The following is a 16898-nucleotide window of genomic DNA, read 5'->3' on the forward strand; positions in this document are numbered from 1 at the left end:
AACTGGATCACCGGGCAGAATGAAGTGTGCGTCTACTCAGGGAAGAGCTGCTTATTCTGATGTAAACATTAATGGCATCCTGCACGGCCGAGTTAAACTTATCTAATATTAGTTAGCTTAGCTTACTTAGCTAGCCTCTCGTCCACGAGCGGCACTTTGAGCATCAGAAGCCAAGCGCCATCTCGTTCCATTGTATTTTCGAGAGCAGGCAGACATCTTTACGTCTAATACCTCCAAAACTGTGCAAATCAAAACAATCTCAATGGAGAAATACTACTGCAGGTTAAAGGAAAAATATTTATTTTTGATTATGGGGTGAACGGTCCCTTTAACATTAATAACTGAGGAGAAATTGAAGAGAGACATTGGGAATATGTGTTCAAAAACACACAAAGTGGTGCACACCTTAACTCAACACTGTGTATATCTAAGTCTGTGTGCTTCTGATGTAAAAATGCAACAGTGCACCGGTGTGTTTTGTACCTGATAGAGCGCCACACAGGAGAGGAACATCATCATGTAGAGGATCTTGTACATGACGATGGTGCCCTCGAAGCTGACGATGAAGAACATGCCACCGCAGATGTAGATCCAGTATTTGATCAACATAGCCATGACCATGGCGCCCAGAACCTGCATGATGTCCTGCTCCCCTCCCTCCTCCGACTCTTCTTCCTCTATAAAACACAGCAGCCAATCAGAAAACTCTGCATTAACTAACCACTAAGACACATCAGCAGTGTTGAGCAAGTTACTTTTAAAATGTAATGTATTACATATAAAAAGCATTAGTCTATAATCCATATAATCTATAATAACACAAAAACAGGAGTCCAGGGTTTACCCTTCTTCTTCTGATCCTCCACATGAACGTCTGAGAGACTAGCGCTGTCCTCCTTTTGTTTTTCCCATCTCTCTGTGAGCGTTTGTCTCAGCAGCAGCCAGAAGCTCAGCATACACAGGACCTACACACAATAAATAAAAAGTTCAGACACAAAGGTGGCCGGCGAGAAAAGAGAAGATGAACGAATAAGTCACTTGAATTTACTTTAACTTGCTGAGAGCAAAATACAGGTGGTCAAAACAACACTTGACTAAACTTTCAGGCATGTGCTGCATTCATCTGGCACTTAAAATAAACTTTAAATAAATAGAGTCTGACTCAGATGTGACATATAATTTCATCTCCGCTGTCTGTCTGTTTAATAAAACCATAGCATGGATGACAAAAAACACATTAAGGCTGCAAGCCTGTGGTGGCCGACTGACATAATAAGGTCAGGCTCAGAAGCCGCAAACAGCAAAGTCTTTGAACAATTCCAAAACATGTCAAAACACTACAAACCTGACCTTTTCCTTCTCGAGTACATCATTATATGACTTCCGTCCTTCTCTTATTTAAATAATAGTCTACTAGAGAGGCACGGTGTGACAGTGTTTGGTTTCAGAATCTAAAAGATATATTCCATTAGCTGCATACAGAGTTGCTTTAGAAATCCTCGCACACACTAAATCATTCTCTCATCGTTTATTTGTGTTTCGGATCCACGTGGTTGTTACTCAGTCCAAGAGTCAGTTTTAATGATGATGCATGGATTTATAATAAAGACAGAAAAGGTCAAAATCAAGGAAATTATTGGGCTGTTCATTTTAACTTCCAAACCTTGGATGAAAGTGAGTGGAACGGGTTGTTCTTCTTGACAAAGAACCCTGAGATTGGTTCCATGTTCTCAAAAGTCCAGATGTACTGCAGAACTATCAGCAGGTTGCCGTAGGCCACCATGAAGGGAGATGACAGCATGGCGTAACGCCTCCGGTCCCTCACCATCCACAGTGCGCAAGACCAGATGAGGAAGACAAACGACAGCCAGCTGACGTATGTGATGCTCCACGCCTGACCAGAACAAATCACAGAGAGTTCTTCATGAAAACAGTAAAGTTGTTAACAATGATTATGGTTTCCTGCCCGTATCTCAATGAACAGTGAATGTCTGGACATGAATGGATAGTGAAGAATGTGATGTCTAAAACAGAGCTTCATTCTTTGTCAGCAAAAAATAAAAACAAAACATTCAAGTGAGTAGCAAACAAGAACAAAGCCCACTTCCTCCTATTCCTCAATACACATGTGAGGGGAGGAAGAAGAAGAAGAAGAAGAAGAAGAAGAAGAAGAAGAAGAAAGACAAGAGAAAAAAAAGTGTTACTCAAATGTATTTAACTATGATTCATCCAGGAATGTTTAAACCGAGAACAGATGCTCTCTTCCAGTTTTCTCCTGTTGTTCTGCCAGTGCTTCCACTGGAGCAGAGAGATGAGTTCAGTGCCTCGCTCAAGGATATCTTAATTGAAGCTGATCAAGGAGGCAGGAGTGTTTGGCATTTACTAACCACACCAGCATGTTTCCATCAGGACTGTGGGTTTAAACTTGTGATTTTCTGGTTATGATGCTGCGTTCATGTCATGTCAAATTAAACTGTAAATATGAACCTCTAGCTGGAAAGTCACATTTTCACTGGAGTGGTTTTTATGGTCAGTTACATTCACATTAAAATTTGTATTTACGATAAATAATTCACGATCACTTTGAAATTAACAAATGAAAGTGATTTCATTGACTCACCATCATCGCTATGAGGGCACAGATGTAGCTCTGTTTCATGACAAAGTGGAAGATTTTGACCATCGCACTGACTCCTCTTTTCTTTATCCCGTCCTCTCCCTCCTCAGACTTCTCCTCTCCTCCGTCCAACACTGAATCCTCCGGGGGCAAACACACCTCGTACACACACTCATCCTTCTTCTCTGGTAGGACACAGAAACACAACTCACTGTTACTAGTAGTTACAACACTCTGCAGTGATTCAGATTCCATCAAGTTGGGGACTATTGCAGGACATTTAAAAAAAAATCTGTGCAGCAGAAGCCAAGATATCCTGACTTTTAGTCCATAGAACGGGAAGGGATCTACATTTCCCATAATGCAACTGAAAAGCATCTTTCGTTAGATCCTCCGTGCCACCTATATCCTTCACAATCCATGCCCCAGTTAGCAACACAGGCTTTTTGTTTTGGAGTCTTCGCCTCTGTGGGGCTTTACTGGCACAGCTTTGAGCTAAATGCTAACATGATTATGCTAACATGTTGACATTGACAACGCTAACGTGCAATGTTTAGCACGTATAATGTTTTACGTGTTAATCATCTTCGTTCAAAGTGTTAGCATGCTAATATTTGCTAATTAGCACTAAACACAAAGTATAGGGTGATGTAAATGTCATTATTTTGCGGGTATTTGGCCGAGTTTGGGAAAAATCAAAATTTTGACCTGATGATGGTGCTGCATGAAACTCTAAATTTTATTGACAGTGAACATATCACATTTTACAAATACAGTAAACAGTAATAAAGGCTACTTCTTTGTCGTCCGTGGAGAAAGGACCCAGTCTCCCTTTAAAAAATCACTCAATTTAGTGCGTTGTTGCATAATAAGACCCTTATCAGCTTTGTGAAATGCTGTGTACAACACATTCTTAACTTTTTGGGCCTACTTGTTAATTCAGCAAACGTTATTTATGAAGATATTTCTTTATTTGTCTAAAAAATGCGGTATCCGTTTGTTTTACTGATGTAGTATATTTGTAGACTGGGGAAGTGATCATAAGTGGTCACTCAAGAGGCATCTAAAGGCACATGTAATACCAGGTGTAATTGATGGGCTTTAATGAGGAGAAGTCATCATCTGGACACTATAACGTCTGCTAGCATGGCTGAAAAAATCTTCTTCTCCAAGCCCAAAACAAAGTTGCTCAGGTGAGTTATTTTCTCAGACTTTACAAAGTTCCTTCAGAGTCACACGGGCCGTTAAACAGCTGTATACACAGGCTGTTGAGGACCCCCCTTGACTAGTAAATTGACTGTGCCATGTAAAATCACTGAAGTGCCCCGTTAAGATAATTCTGTGAGTTCAGCTGCAACAAACTGCAAAGTAACAGTACAAAATAAAGGAGCCAACACAGAAAGTGCTGTGCAGTCAAAACAAAGGAATCGCCTCAGTTTGGCACTCACTATGGCAAAAAAAAATTCAAAAATATCTGATCCAGTTACTTTAATTTACTGAAAATATGTCAAAATAAAATTAAAATGAAATAAAATAAATCCTCAAACTGTTGCTATAATGTCATCCTTTGTGAAACTTAGGCAAGAAAATGTTCAAGGTTTCTAAACAGAGCGTTTTTCAGCCCACATATGTAATCTTAAAAAAAGTTACAGAGAAGACAGTAGACGGTAAAGAGCTCACCTGTACCGTCACCAGGCGGGTCCAGTTTATACTGAGGGGTTGAGTACAAGTCCTGACAGACTGGTCCATTCTCAGTTGTGACAAATTCAAAGGAGGTCCCGTTGGGTACAGCCTGTCGATCATCATCACAAATTACAAACACATTTATGTAACTGAGGAACAGATTTGTTATGGTATCACACGACTGACGAGCCTTCTGCCCCACAAAGACAAACTGGAGTGACTGTGATTCAACGATTTACCAGCTGGATATTGAGCTTTTTCGCCAGTAATGACGATTACAGATATGACTTTTTGTGAGTTTGTTAGTCACTACACTTAGGCTTTGTAGGGCAGTAGAAGTTTTTCTACTTTTCACACTGCACTTTATTTAACGCAGCCTTTAACCCAGAGATACCATGTATTTTATAGTTACTTTGATATTTACTACAGATTTAAAAGTTGTCGTTATAATCATAAAATTGTGGCTTTTTACAGATTTGCTGGATGACCACTTCATCTAATTCTACAGGTCGATTTAAGTCCAAAGTTGTGTAGGTTATATATATAAGCAGATGTGTTTCCTTCTGCTGTATTTGGCTCTAACACATTTATAGGTAAGGACATTTACAACAATAGAGAACAAGCAACTTTTCATCTTCCTGACATTGTCCGTGTTTCCAGCTCTGAGACAGGAAATCTGTCCATGTAGTTCAGTATCTCTGGTCTGACAGGCAGGATGACAAAAGGAGTTCAACTTGAACTTTTAAACTTAGGTTAGCTTTGTTCCAGGAGGGTGCAGTGTGAAAAGCATTTTGCACAGATTCCTTTTCTTGCAGCAAGACTACGGGGTGAAGAGGGGTAAGATGCACAGATTCAATCCAGAGCAGCCCCCACCTCAGTTGTACTGATGCCATCCTGGGTTGAGAGGAGCTTGGAGGAGAGAAAGAGCATACAAGGCAAGGTGTGTTATCGATGAGCTGCTGAAGTCAAAGGCCTTCTCCTTCTTTATAGTCGCTGATAAGCAGGAACAAAGTCGAGCAGCACTACTCTGTAAATCGAGCCCATCACTCATCTGTGTCTGCACACCCTAAAAGCTTTTAAACCTCAGGAGGTGGCCGGTGGAGACAGACTACGGACCTTGATATGGGAACAAGGTCAGAATGTGTGTGTGTGTGTGTGTGTGTGTGTGAGAGAGAGAGAGAGAGAGAGAGAGAGAGAGAGAGAGAGAGAGAGAGAGTGTGTGTGCGCGCATTTCAAGTTGAAATCTTTCCAGGGATGAGTCTATTATGGAGGCGAAAGCTCTGGGAAACAGGACTTAACTTGTGAATACAATCAACAAGAGCCGGTTTCTTGTTTATTTTTTACTGTTGCACTAAAATACAACAGGGATGTTCAGTTACATTACAGTAACATTGATGCTCGGTGCTCACACATGGTCAAAGCTGATGGAAAGTGTTTCCCAGATGCCGAACTTTCATGTGAAGATGCCGGCGTATTATCATCACCATCATTTTGCTGCTGTTTACATTCAATCCAAGGCTAATTCAAAAGATGCATTTGATGTGTTAATTTATATTTTATATATAAATAACTGTATATATGTTCTGTAATTTATGTAGCATGTAGCACTTCCATTTCGTTATGCAACCCTGTGTTGTATGACAAATGAATTACCTCGTGCCTTATATAATATAATATAATATAATATAATATAATATAATATCATATCATATAATATCATATAATATCATATAATATAATATCATATAATTAAATATAATATAACATATGTATTTCTATTATACAAATTATACTAATAAACCTTACACATATATAACATTATATACACATAATAACACATTATTCATACTTTCACTGAGTAATTATTATATACATATACCACTTACTTTATAATTATATTACTATATTACATTGCTTTTTGTATGAACAAGTTGATATAAATCAGTTTGTGTTTATATTCTGAGATACATTATATTCTCTGTGTAATTATATCAGTATTTTGATGTATATGCTGAGATATATTATATCCTATATGTTTATAGACAGAATTTTATATATATCTTGAGATATATTTGTTAAATGTGTCATCGTTACATATATGTCAGTATAAGACTACACACAATGTGTGCATACTGTACAATTATGGGTACAATTATCCATTATGTCTGTATATGTGAAAGGTATTTAATGTTTGTAGTCTTTCTTTTTATTTTTACCTTTTTTTCTGGGGGTTGTCTTTATCTATCACTTAGATTCAGATTTTTGCCCTCTGCGTTTATCTTTTCGGCTGCTGTAACAGCTGTGCAGTGCAGGATCAATAAAGTCTTATCTTATCTTACAATGGGGTCTCGTGTATTGTATAATAATATGCAAACCAAACGATGATTACTTCATGACCAACAATCAATACTGTTATTCACGAGTGTATTAACCCTGACGTACGTTTTTCTCATCTGTGCCTTGGCGTGATTCCCACCACATCTGCCTCTTCCTGTTGGCTGAGTTATTTTGTCCATCCAGATCTTCCTCCTCACACATATCACCGTCCTTCTCGTCCTGAAAAAACACAGATAGATAGTTTGGATTGTTCGGATCTGCACCGCTGAACTTTGAAGTCGGGATACGTTTTTAATCAGCTCCCACTGAACACTGCTTTAGAGGGCAGGAGTGCAGGATCTGAGGAGGAGTTGGATGAAGGGAAATGATGCAGTTTTACTGTAAATTAGCATCGGATTTCCTGTTTTTTTTATTCAAAACAGACAAAGTTCTATCTTGGCAATGTCCAGGTGGTTCAAATACTACAAAATACTGAAAAAAACTACATAATAAGTAATTGACTTGCAGGCTCTTCAAACTTTAAGACATCTCTTAAAATTCTTCAGATATAACTTCCCCATGTCTCATTCCTTTGAAAGTTTTACTAAAACTGGATTAAATTATTCTTTTTTTCACAGTTTTTACTGCATTGATGAACTACTGCTGAATAATCACGGACAACAAACTACAAATCAAGCATGAAATCGATTGAGAAATACAACAGGGCATCTGGATTTTTCTAGTTTTTTTGGCGAAGATGAGGTCTATCATAATCTGGCATCTTCACCATCGAACGAACCTGTCAGCTGCAATTTATCTCGCAATCATGTTTTATTATTAGCGACGTCTAAAGTGTAAGAGTAGGCGAAAACACACACACACACACACACACACACACACACACACACACACACTTCTCTGTGGAGAGATCAATAATGCATACAGTCCTGCAAGTTTACAGGGAAGTATTGACCCCTCTATAAAAACACTAATCTATAACTCCATTACAGGGCGGAGGAGCTGAGCGTCGAGCTCTGAGGAGACGGGCTGAGTCCAGGAGAGGGGGGTCTTCTTCAGGACATTAAAGTCCAAATCTTTCAACATCGCACAACAACTGAAGTAGATCCATGATGAAATACAAAAGTCTTTTCAAGGATCAGTTCAACCAAAAGACAAACAAACTTTGCTATTGAGGTATTGAAGTCTTGGATGTTTTGGTTTTATTTACCCACGTTTTGATATTTCTGTCTCAGGGATTTTTGCTTCCAACCCAACACAATGAAGGTTTTTCAGCTGTCTACACAACATTAAAAATAACACACATTTTTCCTTTTCAGCAATAACGTCCCATTTACTTGTTTTTTTTAAAGATGAAAACTGTTTTCATTCATTTAATTTAAATCAAAGATTTAAACTCCGATGGTGCATTTTGTCAATTTAAGTTCTGGTCCTTCAGAGGTTAAAACATCTTACTTTTAATTACAACAACCTAATTAACTCAATTAGTGTACATTCAACCCCGATTTTAACTGATACAAGATTTAAATTCCACATACAATACTGTCAATCCACTAAAAGATAAGGTCACAATTTCTTTTAGTCCGAATTAAATAGACTTGTGTGACTTAACCACCTTCATCAGGTATATAATTCATCCTGATGAAGGTCTGAGCACCAAAAAGTATTGTAAAAATACTAGTGACTGACCCCAGCTGAAACTATGACTATCAAGCTTGTGATGGGATCACACTAAAACAGACTGTGACACATTTGTTCAATATGCCTAACCATCCCTCCATGTTCAGTTTCCAACCCACATTAGTTTTGACATATAAATGTGTTTTGTTGAAATATTCACTCATTTGATGCAAGGGATGAACATCATTAAGTACACAATTTACAATTTAACAACAGCTCACTTGTTTCCCCAAATTCACTCGTTGTCAAGTGGACAGGAATGAGTGAAACTGGGATACTGTGAGCCACAGCTTAAAACAAATTCATGCTAGTGGCGTCAAGAGAGCAGCGAGTGGCTCCTTCCCTACTTCCTGCCACGGTACTTCTGGTGTCCGTGCTTGGACCACCGTCATTTTCATCATTTGACAAAATCTGTCCACAGACAGACATAAAACCACCTGGCAAAGTACTCAAAAACTGCTTCCGTGGTAGCTCCAGGATCAGACTTTCACATGATGACACACACACGCTGACTCACAATACCCGCCCTGCTGTCACAGCTGGTGAAAATGACGTCATTTAGATACAGAGTGCATCCTCTCGTGAGTTTAATTTGTAAACATTTACACAATAACATCACTTATCATCATTTCATAAGTCATCAAATTTGGACCAGTGGTGTGTGAGTTATGATGTAACAGCTACATATTATTTTGCCCCTGTAGCGCACTGTAACGCTGCTTTGTTACAGTCATGCTGTCAAAATTAGACCAACAGTGTCTCAGATAACACCTGAGCTACGGCGGACAGATCCAGCCAGCCATCGATCGTCCTGGAATCTTCCATCAATACAGTTTCTCTGATCACGAGGCCACCTGGCTGCCCGTTTAATTCAATCTGTTTTCTATTTCAGTTCGCTGTCTGGTATTTACTGAGGAGCTGTGTTGGAGGTGTTGTGTGCTGAATTCAACTAAACATCCTTGACACCCACTGACTTCCAGTATCAGCCTGGTTTTATGCAAATATAGCTTTCTCTAAGCTGGAGATCTTTCAAGTTATCAGCATAAATAAAAACATTTTGAGGGTATATTTTCATTTTAAGACCTTTTAGCATCATTGAACTCTGATTACATTATGTAGTTCAGTTTTACAAGGTATACAAATAAATCATTTGATTGTTTATCAGCCAAATTACGGTTAAATTATTGACGTATTTTTCAGTAAATGTCGTTGTGCTGTTAAACAAAAAGGTCTACTCTCGTGTGTTTTCGTTGCATGCCTGTCTGCTGTCCTCACCGTCAGCTGGTCGATGGGTTCCTGCAGCCAGAGGCGGATGAGCGTGGCCAGGGTGTAGTAGAGAATCAGCAGCATGATGGGACTGACAAAGTGGAACCACTTACGCTCCGGGTGCACGATGAGCTTCCACGTGTGGGAGCAGTTGGTCTGGACAATGGGGGAGATGCCAAATGTACTGCAGAGACAGACAGAGGGATGAATGAGGACGGGAACACTCCGGGATTTGAGTTGTAAAATCAAATACTTTGAGTGTAAATTAGCGAGAGACAATGTTGTATAATGTCATTATATATAATAACATATTGACCACAAACGGATGAAGCAAAACATTTTTATAACATACACATCAGACAGACCTTTCCAAGAAAACTACTTCGTTTAGCCAAATAGTTGTTAAGTAATTCTTCATTTTAAAAAATGGTTGCGTATTTGATGATTCCAAGTTCTCATATTTAAAAATGTGATGCTTTTCTTGGTCTTATATGAAAGTTAATTGAATATTTTGGGGGGTTGGATTTGGAGAAAAACAAGATATTTGAAGATGTTGCATTGTGCTTCTTTAAACTGTGATCAACATTTTTGTGTGAGCTGTTTTCTGATGTTTTACAGACTAAACAATGAATCCATTGATCGAGCAAATAATATGCAGAATAATCACTTCAGAAAATGAATGAAGGCCTACAGTCACTAGGAAGCTGCTTTAGTTTTTGACGCTGGCAAAGGATCAAACCTGAATTGTTCCTTCAAAAGCCACGAGAGGAGGTTACAACGCAAGAATCCTCAAGCTTGAATCTTTTTTGTCATTAATCAGTGGATTCGATTGTTCTCGTTGAGATAAGTGCATTGTTCAATTCATTACATTCAATTCAGCGTAGCAGGCCTTGGGTTCTCCATCTTTAAAACTAATTATCGATTCCAGAAACAAAGCCAGGATGGATGAGATGAAGCAGACGTTACAAAAGATTATAGGAACTGCAGAGTCATGCTGTCTGTGCTGGGTGGCCTATATAATATATACACACTATCACTGGGATAAGAAAAATCTAACACAACTAACAAACATACATTTTTATTTATACATTTATACATTTGTTTATTAATCATTAATTGTATTTGTCTTTTATCTTTTGCATTTTATCTTTTGGCTCCAGGCTGATGAAGATATTGCGATTGCAGAGTCACTGTTTCTTTGAGTTGAAAAGAAGCCAGAGGAGCCTCAAGCCTCTGATGAGGATGTATGAACCACCTCATCCTCGAGTCTTCACTTTACAGATTTTCTTGGCAGATGATGTCAAACTCCAGTGTTGATGTTGCCGGGTAGACGGCCGTCTGGACTATCTTACTCAGCCCGATGTCAACATGACAAGCTCCCTGGATATGTGGCTGAAAGGGGATGAATGTATCTAAGTCCAAATTTTAGTTTGAGGTTCAGTGTTTTATAATTTAAAGACAGTGTTGCCTCTTTAATTGTTAAAGAGTTTTGTAAAGCAATAACAACAATATTAATATCTCTTACAGTTGACTTTCCCTCATGTAAACAGCTTTACGACTGATAGATGACATTCCTAGTAAGAAGATCTTCTACGCCCTCAGCCTGGAATCTAAAAAATGCTCCGAGGCTAAAAGTCTGTTTTGCACCACAAAGGACGCCGTATGATTCACTCCTTTTTCCTCCGAGCAGAATAAAGGTCATCTCCTCCACAGGAACTGTACTGACGTATTCCAGTGACAGACACACAGATTTAGATGCCTCCTGAGTATTTTCCTTCTGTGCCATGTGGACGAGCGAACACCCCCCTCTGACCCCACCACACTTCCTGAACGGTTTCATGTTGCAGTTGGGGAAGGCCCACTGGTCACATGACTGGGGACTTCCATTGTAAGGACGGGAGGCAGGAAGTGGAGTGGAAGCCAGACCTCTCAACAGTCTCACTCGACACCAGGATGACAGCAAGGCCGAGTCACTGTCAACAGGCACAATTAGGGCAGGCACTGAGGTGGCCTATTGTCCAATGGGGGCTGCATACTGTATGTTTATGGCTGTAGGAGTTTCCCTCTGACCGGCGTGCAGAGAGGAAACGGGCAAGATCAGAGGAGAACATGTAACTTTTATCATCACATCGGATCTCAGTTTTCGTGCGGCTGCAGACAGAAATACCTCCGCGCTGTGGAAAGTCAACATGAACACAGTGCAGGGACGGCACATGATGAAACAGGCCGCCTGTTCATTTTGAGAGCTATCAATGGAGAATCCACCCTAAACTCTCTAAATTTAGGACTTCAAATACCAAAATAAAGAGCTTGTTTCCAAAATTAATACACTTTTAAAAAGTGTTTAAAACAATTATACCCACTTGCCCTTATTTACGTCTGGAAAGTAAACAAAGCAAATTTACAAGTTTCAAAGATTTTTAGTGATATGAGCTTTCCAGTATTTTAGAGACAGAAAGAGGTGAAAATATCTGGTGTTTTCCAAATATTTAGGATATTTAGGGGGCTGTAGAGGTGTGTGCATATGTGGTAACTATTTTCTGATATCTATTCATTTTTGATAACTATTTTATTCTATTTTGCAAAAGAATTGATGACAATCTTTTTAATATCTTATACTTAGTAACCATTTTTGTTTTGACTATTTTATTCTATTTTATACATTCTATTCTATGTTATTATCTTCTGCACTAGTTGTGTAGCACTGTATACGTTTTTTATGAACTTCAGGTATCTTTAGATTCCCAAATAGGTGAAAGTATCTAGTATTTCACCAGAAGAAATTTAAAAAGTATACACTTTTCTGTTAAAAACTCATTTGGTGAGCTCTCAGATTTATCATGGTACCCTCCGGGGGGTCATCACCCCGACTCAGATGCTTCTACACCCACAGTAAAGTTACTACAGCATTCACGGTTTAAACAGACTATTATCGACTGTGTAGGTGGAGAGAGGTCCATTCATTGTAATGAGTGTGTTTTCTAACGAGAAGCCCGTCGATGCAGCCTTGTAATCACACCTTATCTGCCATCTGAACCAGGAGAAGGATGGGGACGACACAAGGTTTGTCCAAGGCAGTTTCAGCTATACATAGCTGTAAATAGCCTCAGTCCTGACACGCAGCAGCACAGCTTTCAAATGAGAAACTGTGAGATCAATAAAACCCTGCAACACCAAGGGCAATGAGACAACAGCTACAGTGAGACAGCAGCAGAGACACCTAAGGATTCAGATGAGTAATAGAAGTACTGAACAGCAGCATGGTGTACGTCATTTCTTCTTAATTTACAACCCTGATTCCAGAAAACTGGGATGATGTGTAATGCATAAATAAAACAAATATGTTTGCTAATCCTTTTTGACATATATTTAATTTTTTACCTCATTAACGTCATTGATTTCTTTAAATATATGCCTCCTCAAAAGGCTCAGTTGTGCAGGGATGTGGTGAGATTCACCACTTTGTGAAACACATGATTATATGGAGGATATTACTACATGGGCTCAGTAAACACAGTTGTTTGCAAATGACTGCATGTTGTTTGTTTTGTTTGTTTTACACAGTGTCCCAAGATTCATGTGTTTTTTTGCTGTTTGCATTTGTCTGTATCTTTGTTTGGATAAGTAAACCTACTTGTGCTTTTACCCATAATGCAGGTAGAATAGGATTTGTGAGTTTTACACACTGTATTTGCTGTTTTATATTTTGGCTATGTGACAGCTGCTGTGAATAAATAAATATTCATGTTTTTACCTCCCTGAGAGCAGTCAGGTCTGAAGTCCTATGTGGCTGCCTGTTACTTGGCAGGATGTCTCAAAACTGTCTTTAACACATTTAAATGAAGTTACAGAAGCAACAGACTAGTGAATATACTGCAGAATAAGTTTATAATGTGTGTATAATGTCATGTGGATTCAGACGTTCTTCTTGTAACGTCCCTCGTCTCATCCTCCCAGTCTCCTCATGGTGGCCACTAAAAACACAAAAAATGGCCCTCTCTGGAGCCAGTGTTTGTTTGTCTGGTATGGGTCTTATTAAGTCACACTGCTATGCTATCTTTCTGTCATAATAAAGGCAAAAAATGGCATTACAAAAACTAAACATTATTAGAATTTCCTCACGTATGTGTGTTTTTGTGACAGTTGACACCCAAAAGGAGATTAAATATTTCTTAACGTTGTCTTAAATATAATATAACATGTAGAAGATTGTTATTCAATAAAGTTTTATTTAACAGATTTGGGTGCCAGTGAGACTTTGATGGTAAAATAAAAGTATAAAAATATACATTATCTGTGTTAATAGATATAGTAATTAATTATTCCAAACGATAAGAACTCCAGTTCCTCCTCTCCTGCTGCTGCACAAAAATCACTTTTGTGTTGAGCACCTAGGACGGCAGCCTTGATGTGTAATTTTTAGTAATGAGTAAATAAACAGCATTCTTTGCATTCCAGGTTGTCAGTCAAACACAATGAGCTGAGTGACTTTCTGCCACAGAGTCTGTATTCATTACATCCGTGACTAACGTATGTTGGCAAGAGGTGCAACAATGTGGCTTTACTCAACCACAACGCTCCACCGCCGCAGCCGCAGACAGCTGATTGTCTCCTCTCTCATGCATAATAAAACAACGCTGCTTGTAGTGAAGAGCCTAAAAGCTCTGCTTCGGATATCGATGTGCTGTGAGTAGGAGTTTGATACATCTCCCCTCCAGCTGCGTTTGCCTTCTCCTTTGCCTTCATGTTTGTAACAATAGTAAATATTTATTATCATTTAAACAAACTTGCCTTGGGCGCAATATATATCGCTGAGTCAAAGGAGCGCTGGCAGCTGAGCTCTGTCATCACACCATGTATTTTCACATTATTAAGGAGCCAGACAGCATTAGTGTGGGTGTGTGCTGTTTAACAAGATTTAAACAATTCATCAAAGAGGCAGGAAATCTAATGCTGGTAAGATACACTTCTTTCAGATTGAGTCATGGCTCACTGCTGTGCTCGAGACAGTTGGTATTTTCTTCTTAGAGTTTGATGGATCTGCTTCTTTAGGCAGAATGTAAGTCAAGTGCACAAACAAGGTTTAAACTGAGAATATCATGCAAATCTGTTGCATCCTATTAACCAGAGATATTGCAAATTTAATCACTTTTTAATTTAGACTGATGACTGATAAATAATGTATTGCACCTACACTGAAAAATGAGAACAAAAAAATCTAAGATCACAGGTGAGATACATGATTTTGACTTTTTGATGTCTTACACTATGAAGCTGTCGCCTGGAGGGATGGACTCCTGGAAGAACTGGAACTGGTAGAGGTAGAGGACAATGAGGTGTCCAGCGCTGAAGATGGCCATCAGGACACACATGCAGCTGAAGATGAGTGTGTCAAAGGTCCGGCAGAGGGACCACCAGGTGCACAGGAACAGAAAGATGAGGAAGTAAACAGCCGAGGTCACCGAGGGCAGCATGATGCCTGCAAACACAGAAACGGGTAGAATAATGAAGTAATAGTAATCAAGCTCAAATTAAAGTGTTTTGCAAAATCTAAACAGTTTGGTGCACAAGTTTGATGTAGCTGACACTCAATCGTCATGCAAAGGACGGGGGATTTTGCCTGATCTGGAAAAACACAAATAAAATCAACACTCTTTGAACATGTAATTCAAGGCTCTGTCAGATTTGTGCTAGACCGCCTCATTAAAACAGGTGCATGCTTCCTTTGGCAGCAAACGGAGTAAACAATTTGAATCACACGAGACAGAAACAATCCTATGCAGCCACCGCTAGAATCTTATTCTGTGACTAGCAAATAAATCAGACAAAAAAACTACAGTATTCTCTGTAAAAGACTGCCTTTCTTAAGCAATCTGTAATCATTTTCATAGATTACTGATATATTATGAATTGAAACCTATAGCTGATTAATCAATACATTAATCAATTAATCAATCACCTAAATATACAAATGATGATGCTATAAGATGAATTCATCACACAGCATGCAGAGCTGCTCACCTGTCATGCCCAACAAGATGGTGACCACCACCTGCCCAGCAGTGGTGATCAAGTTCCCGATAATCTCCTTCACCTTGGACGCGACCTCCGCCACAATCCGCAGGATTTTACTCTTCATGCTCTCCTTCGCCTCCTCTTCTTCCTCCCCCTCCTCCTCCTCCTCTTCCTCCTCGTCCAGCTCCTCGTCCTCCTCGGCCTCGTACCCCGCTTCGAAGTCATCCTCCAGCAGGATGTTATCGTCCAGGCTCAGCTTCTCCTCTTCCTCCTTTGAGGCGGATTACAGTGACACATTTCAGGATTGAATGATGAACGGTGCAGTGTGGAGGTCAGAGCTCTCCATGGTGCTGAAAGCAGTTTTCTACAGGTAGCTGGACTCCAGCTGGGAGTGTGTTTGAGCATCTTTAACATCATGTTTAAACATATATGCGCTCTGTGTGGCTGCTTGAGTTTTCTACTGTTCTTTCTTCGCTCTGACCAACTACGTGTCCCTCTTCAATAAAACAGACACATAATAACAAGTGAGCTGTGATTCATATAAAACACGTAAGGCACGAGACAAAGAAAGTGGCGGGTGGTACGAACCCTGTTTTGAATAAAAAGCTCAGATGGCTCACTGACGGAAATAAAGGCCCGAACACAACGCAGGCTCTACAGATGATTTCCTGGTGTTTCTCAGCAATGGGGAGCGGTGCCATCTGTGCCAGCATGAGCGGTGCAGTCGAAGTGAAAGTGAATGTGGATTTAATTAACACTGAGTCATAAAGAGGAGGGAGGACCTGCCAGGGGATGGGGGATGTAGTCCAAGTCATCAACACTCACAGGGAACTCTATTCAAACTCCTGCTCCCGCAAACTCGATGTGGACATTAGACACAGAGCAGGAGAGACGACTGTCCACTCTGCTGGTCACTTCAGCTGAACAAAATGTGATCAGTTGTGACTTCCAGCAGGTGGTACTTTTTGGTTGCTTACATGACATGACAAATATTAACTGTCAGAGATCTGAACTCTAGCTTTGAAATGAGTTTGTGTACATTTGTGGTCGTCTGAGGTGTTTGGAGAAAGTTACTCCAACTAAGTTGAGACATTTGCTCTTTACATTCATAAAAACATTCTCATGAAGATATTATTTACTTTTTCAGGGTAGTTTTATGGACATAAATGTCAGCTTGTATACATCTTTTTTAGATGGTTTATCTCAACAAACACTAACCAACATCGTTTTTAATCATCTACATTAAATTAGGGCTGAAATAATAAGTACGAAAAAGACTGCTTTTAAAACCACAACATCTGCT

General features: G+C 39.4%; 1 protein-coding gene across 1 annotated transcript in view; it reads right to left on the reverse strand.

The window, feature by feature from the left end:
* The window catches only part of piezo2b (piezo-type mechanosensitive ion channel component 2b), an 82454-nt gene that overhangs the window by 41330 nt on the left and 24226 nt on the right, over positions 1-16898 (reverse strand). The window contains exons 6-15 of the mRNA XM_084369252.1: positions 15602-15866; positions 14846-15059; positions 9590-9764; positions 6743-6856; positions 5174-5209; positions 4298-4409; positions 2621-2802; positions 1664-1894; positions 845-965; positions 484-677 (exon numbers count right to left, since the gene is read on the reverse strand). Of these exons, the coding sequence (XP_084225378.1) occupies positions 484-677; positions 845-965; positions 1664-1894; positions 2621-2802; positions 4298-4409; positions 5174-5209; positions 6743-6856; positions 9590-9764; positions 14846-15059; positions 15602-15866 (1644 nt within the window). The remainder of the gene's footprint in view (positions 1-483; positions 678-844; positions 966-1663; positions 1895-2620; positions 2803-4297; positions 4410-5173; positions 5210-6742; positions 6857-9589; positions 9765-14845; positions 15060-15601; positions 15867-16898) is intronic.

Source organism: Pagrus pagrus, assembly GCF_965226575.1.
Source record: "Pagrus pagrus genome assembly, chromosome: 12".
NCBI classification, from domain to species: domain Eukaryota; kingdom Metazoa; phylum Chordata; class Actinopteri; order Spariformes; family Sparidae; genus Pagrus; species Pagrus pagrus.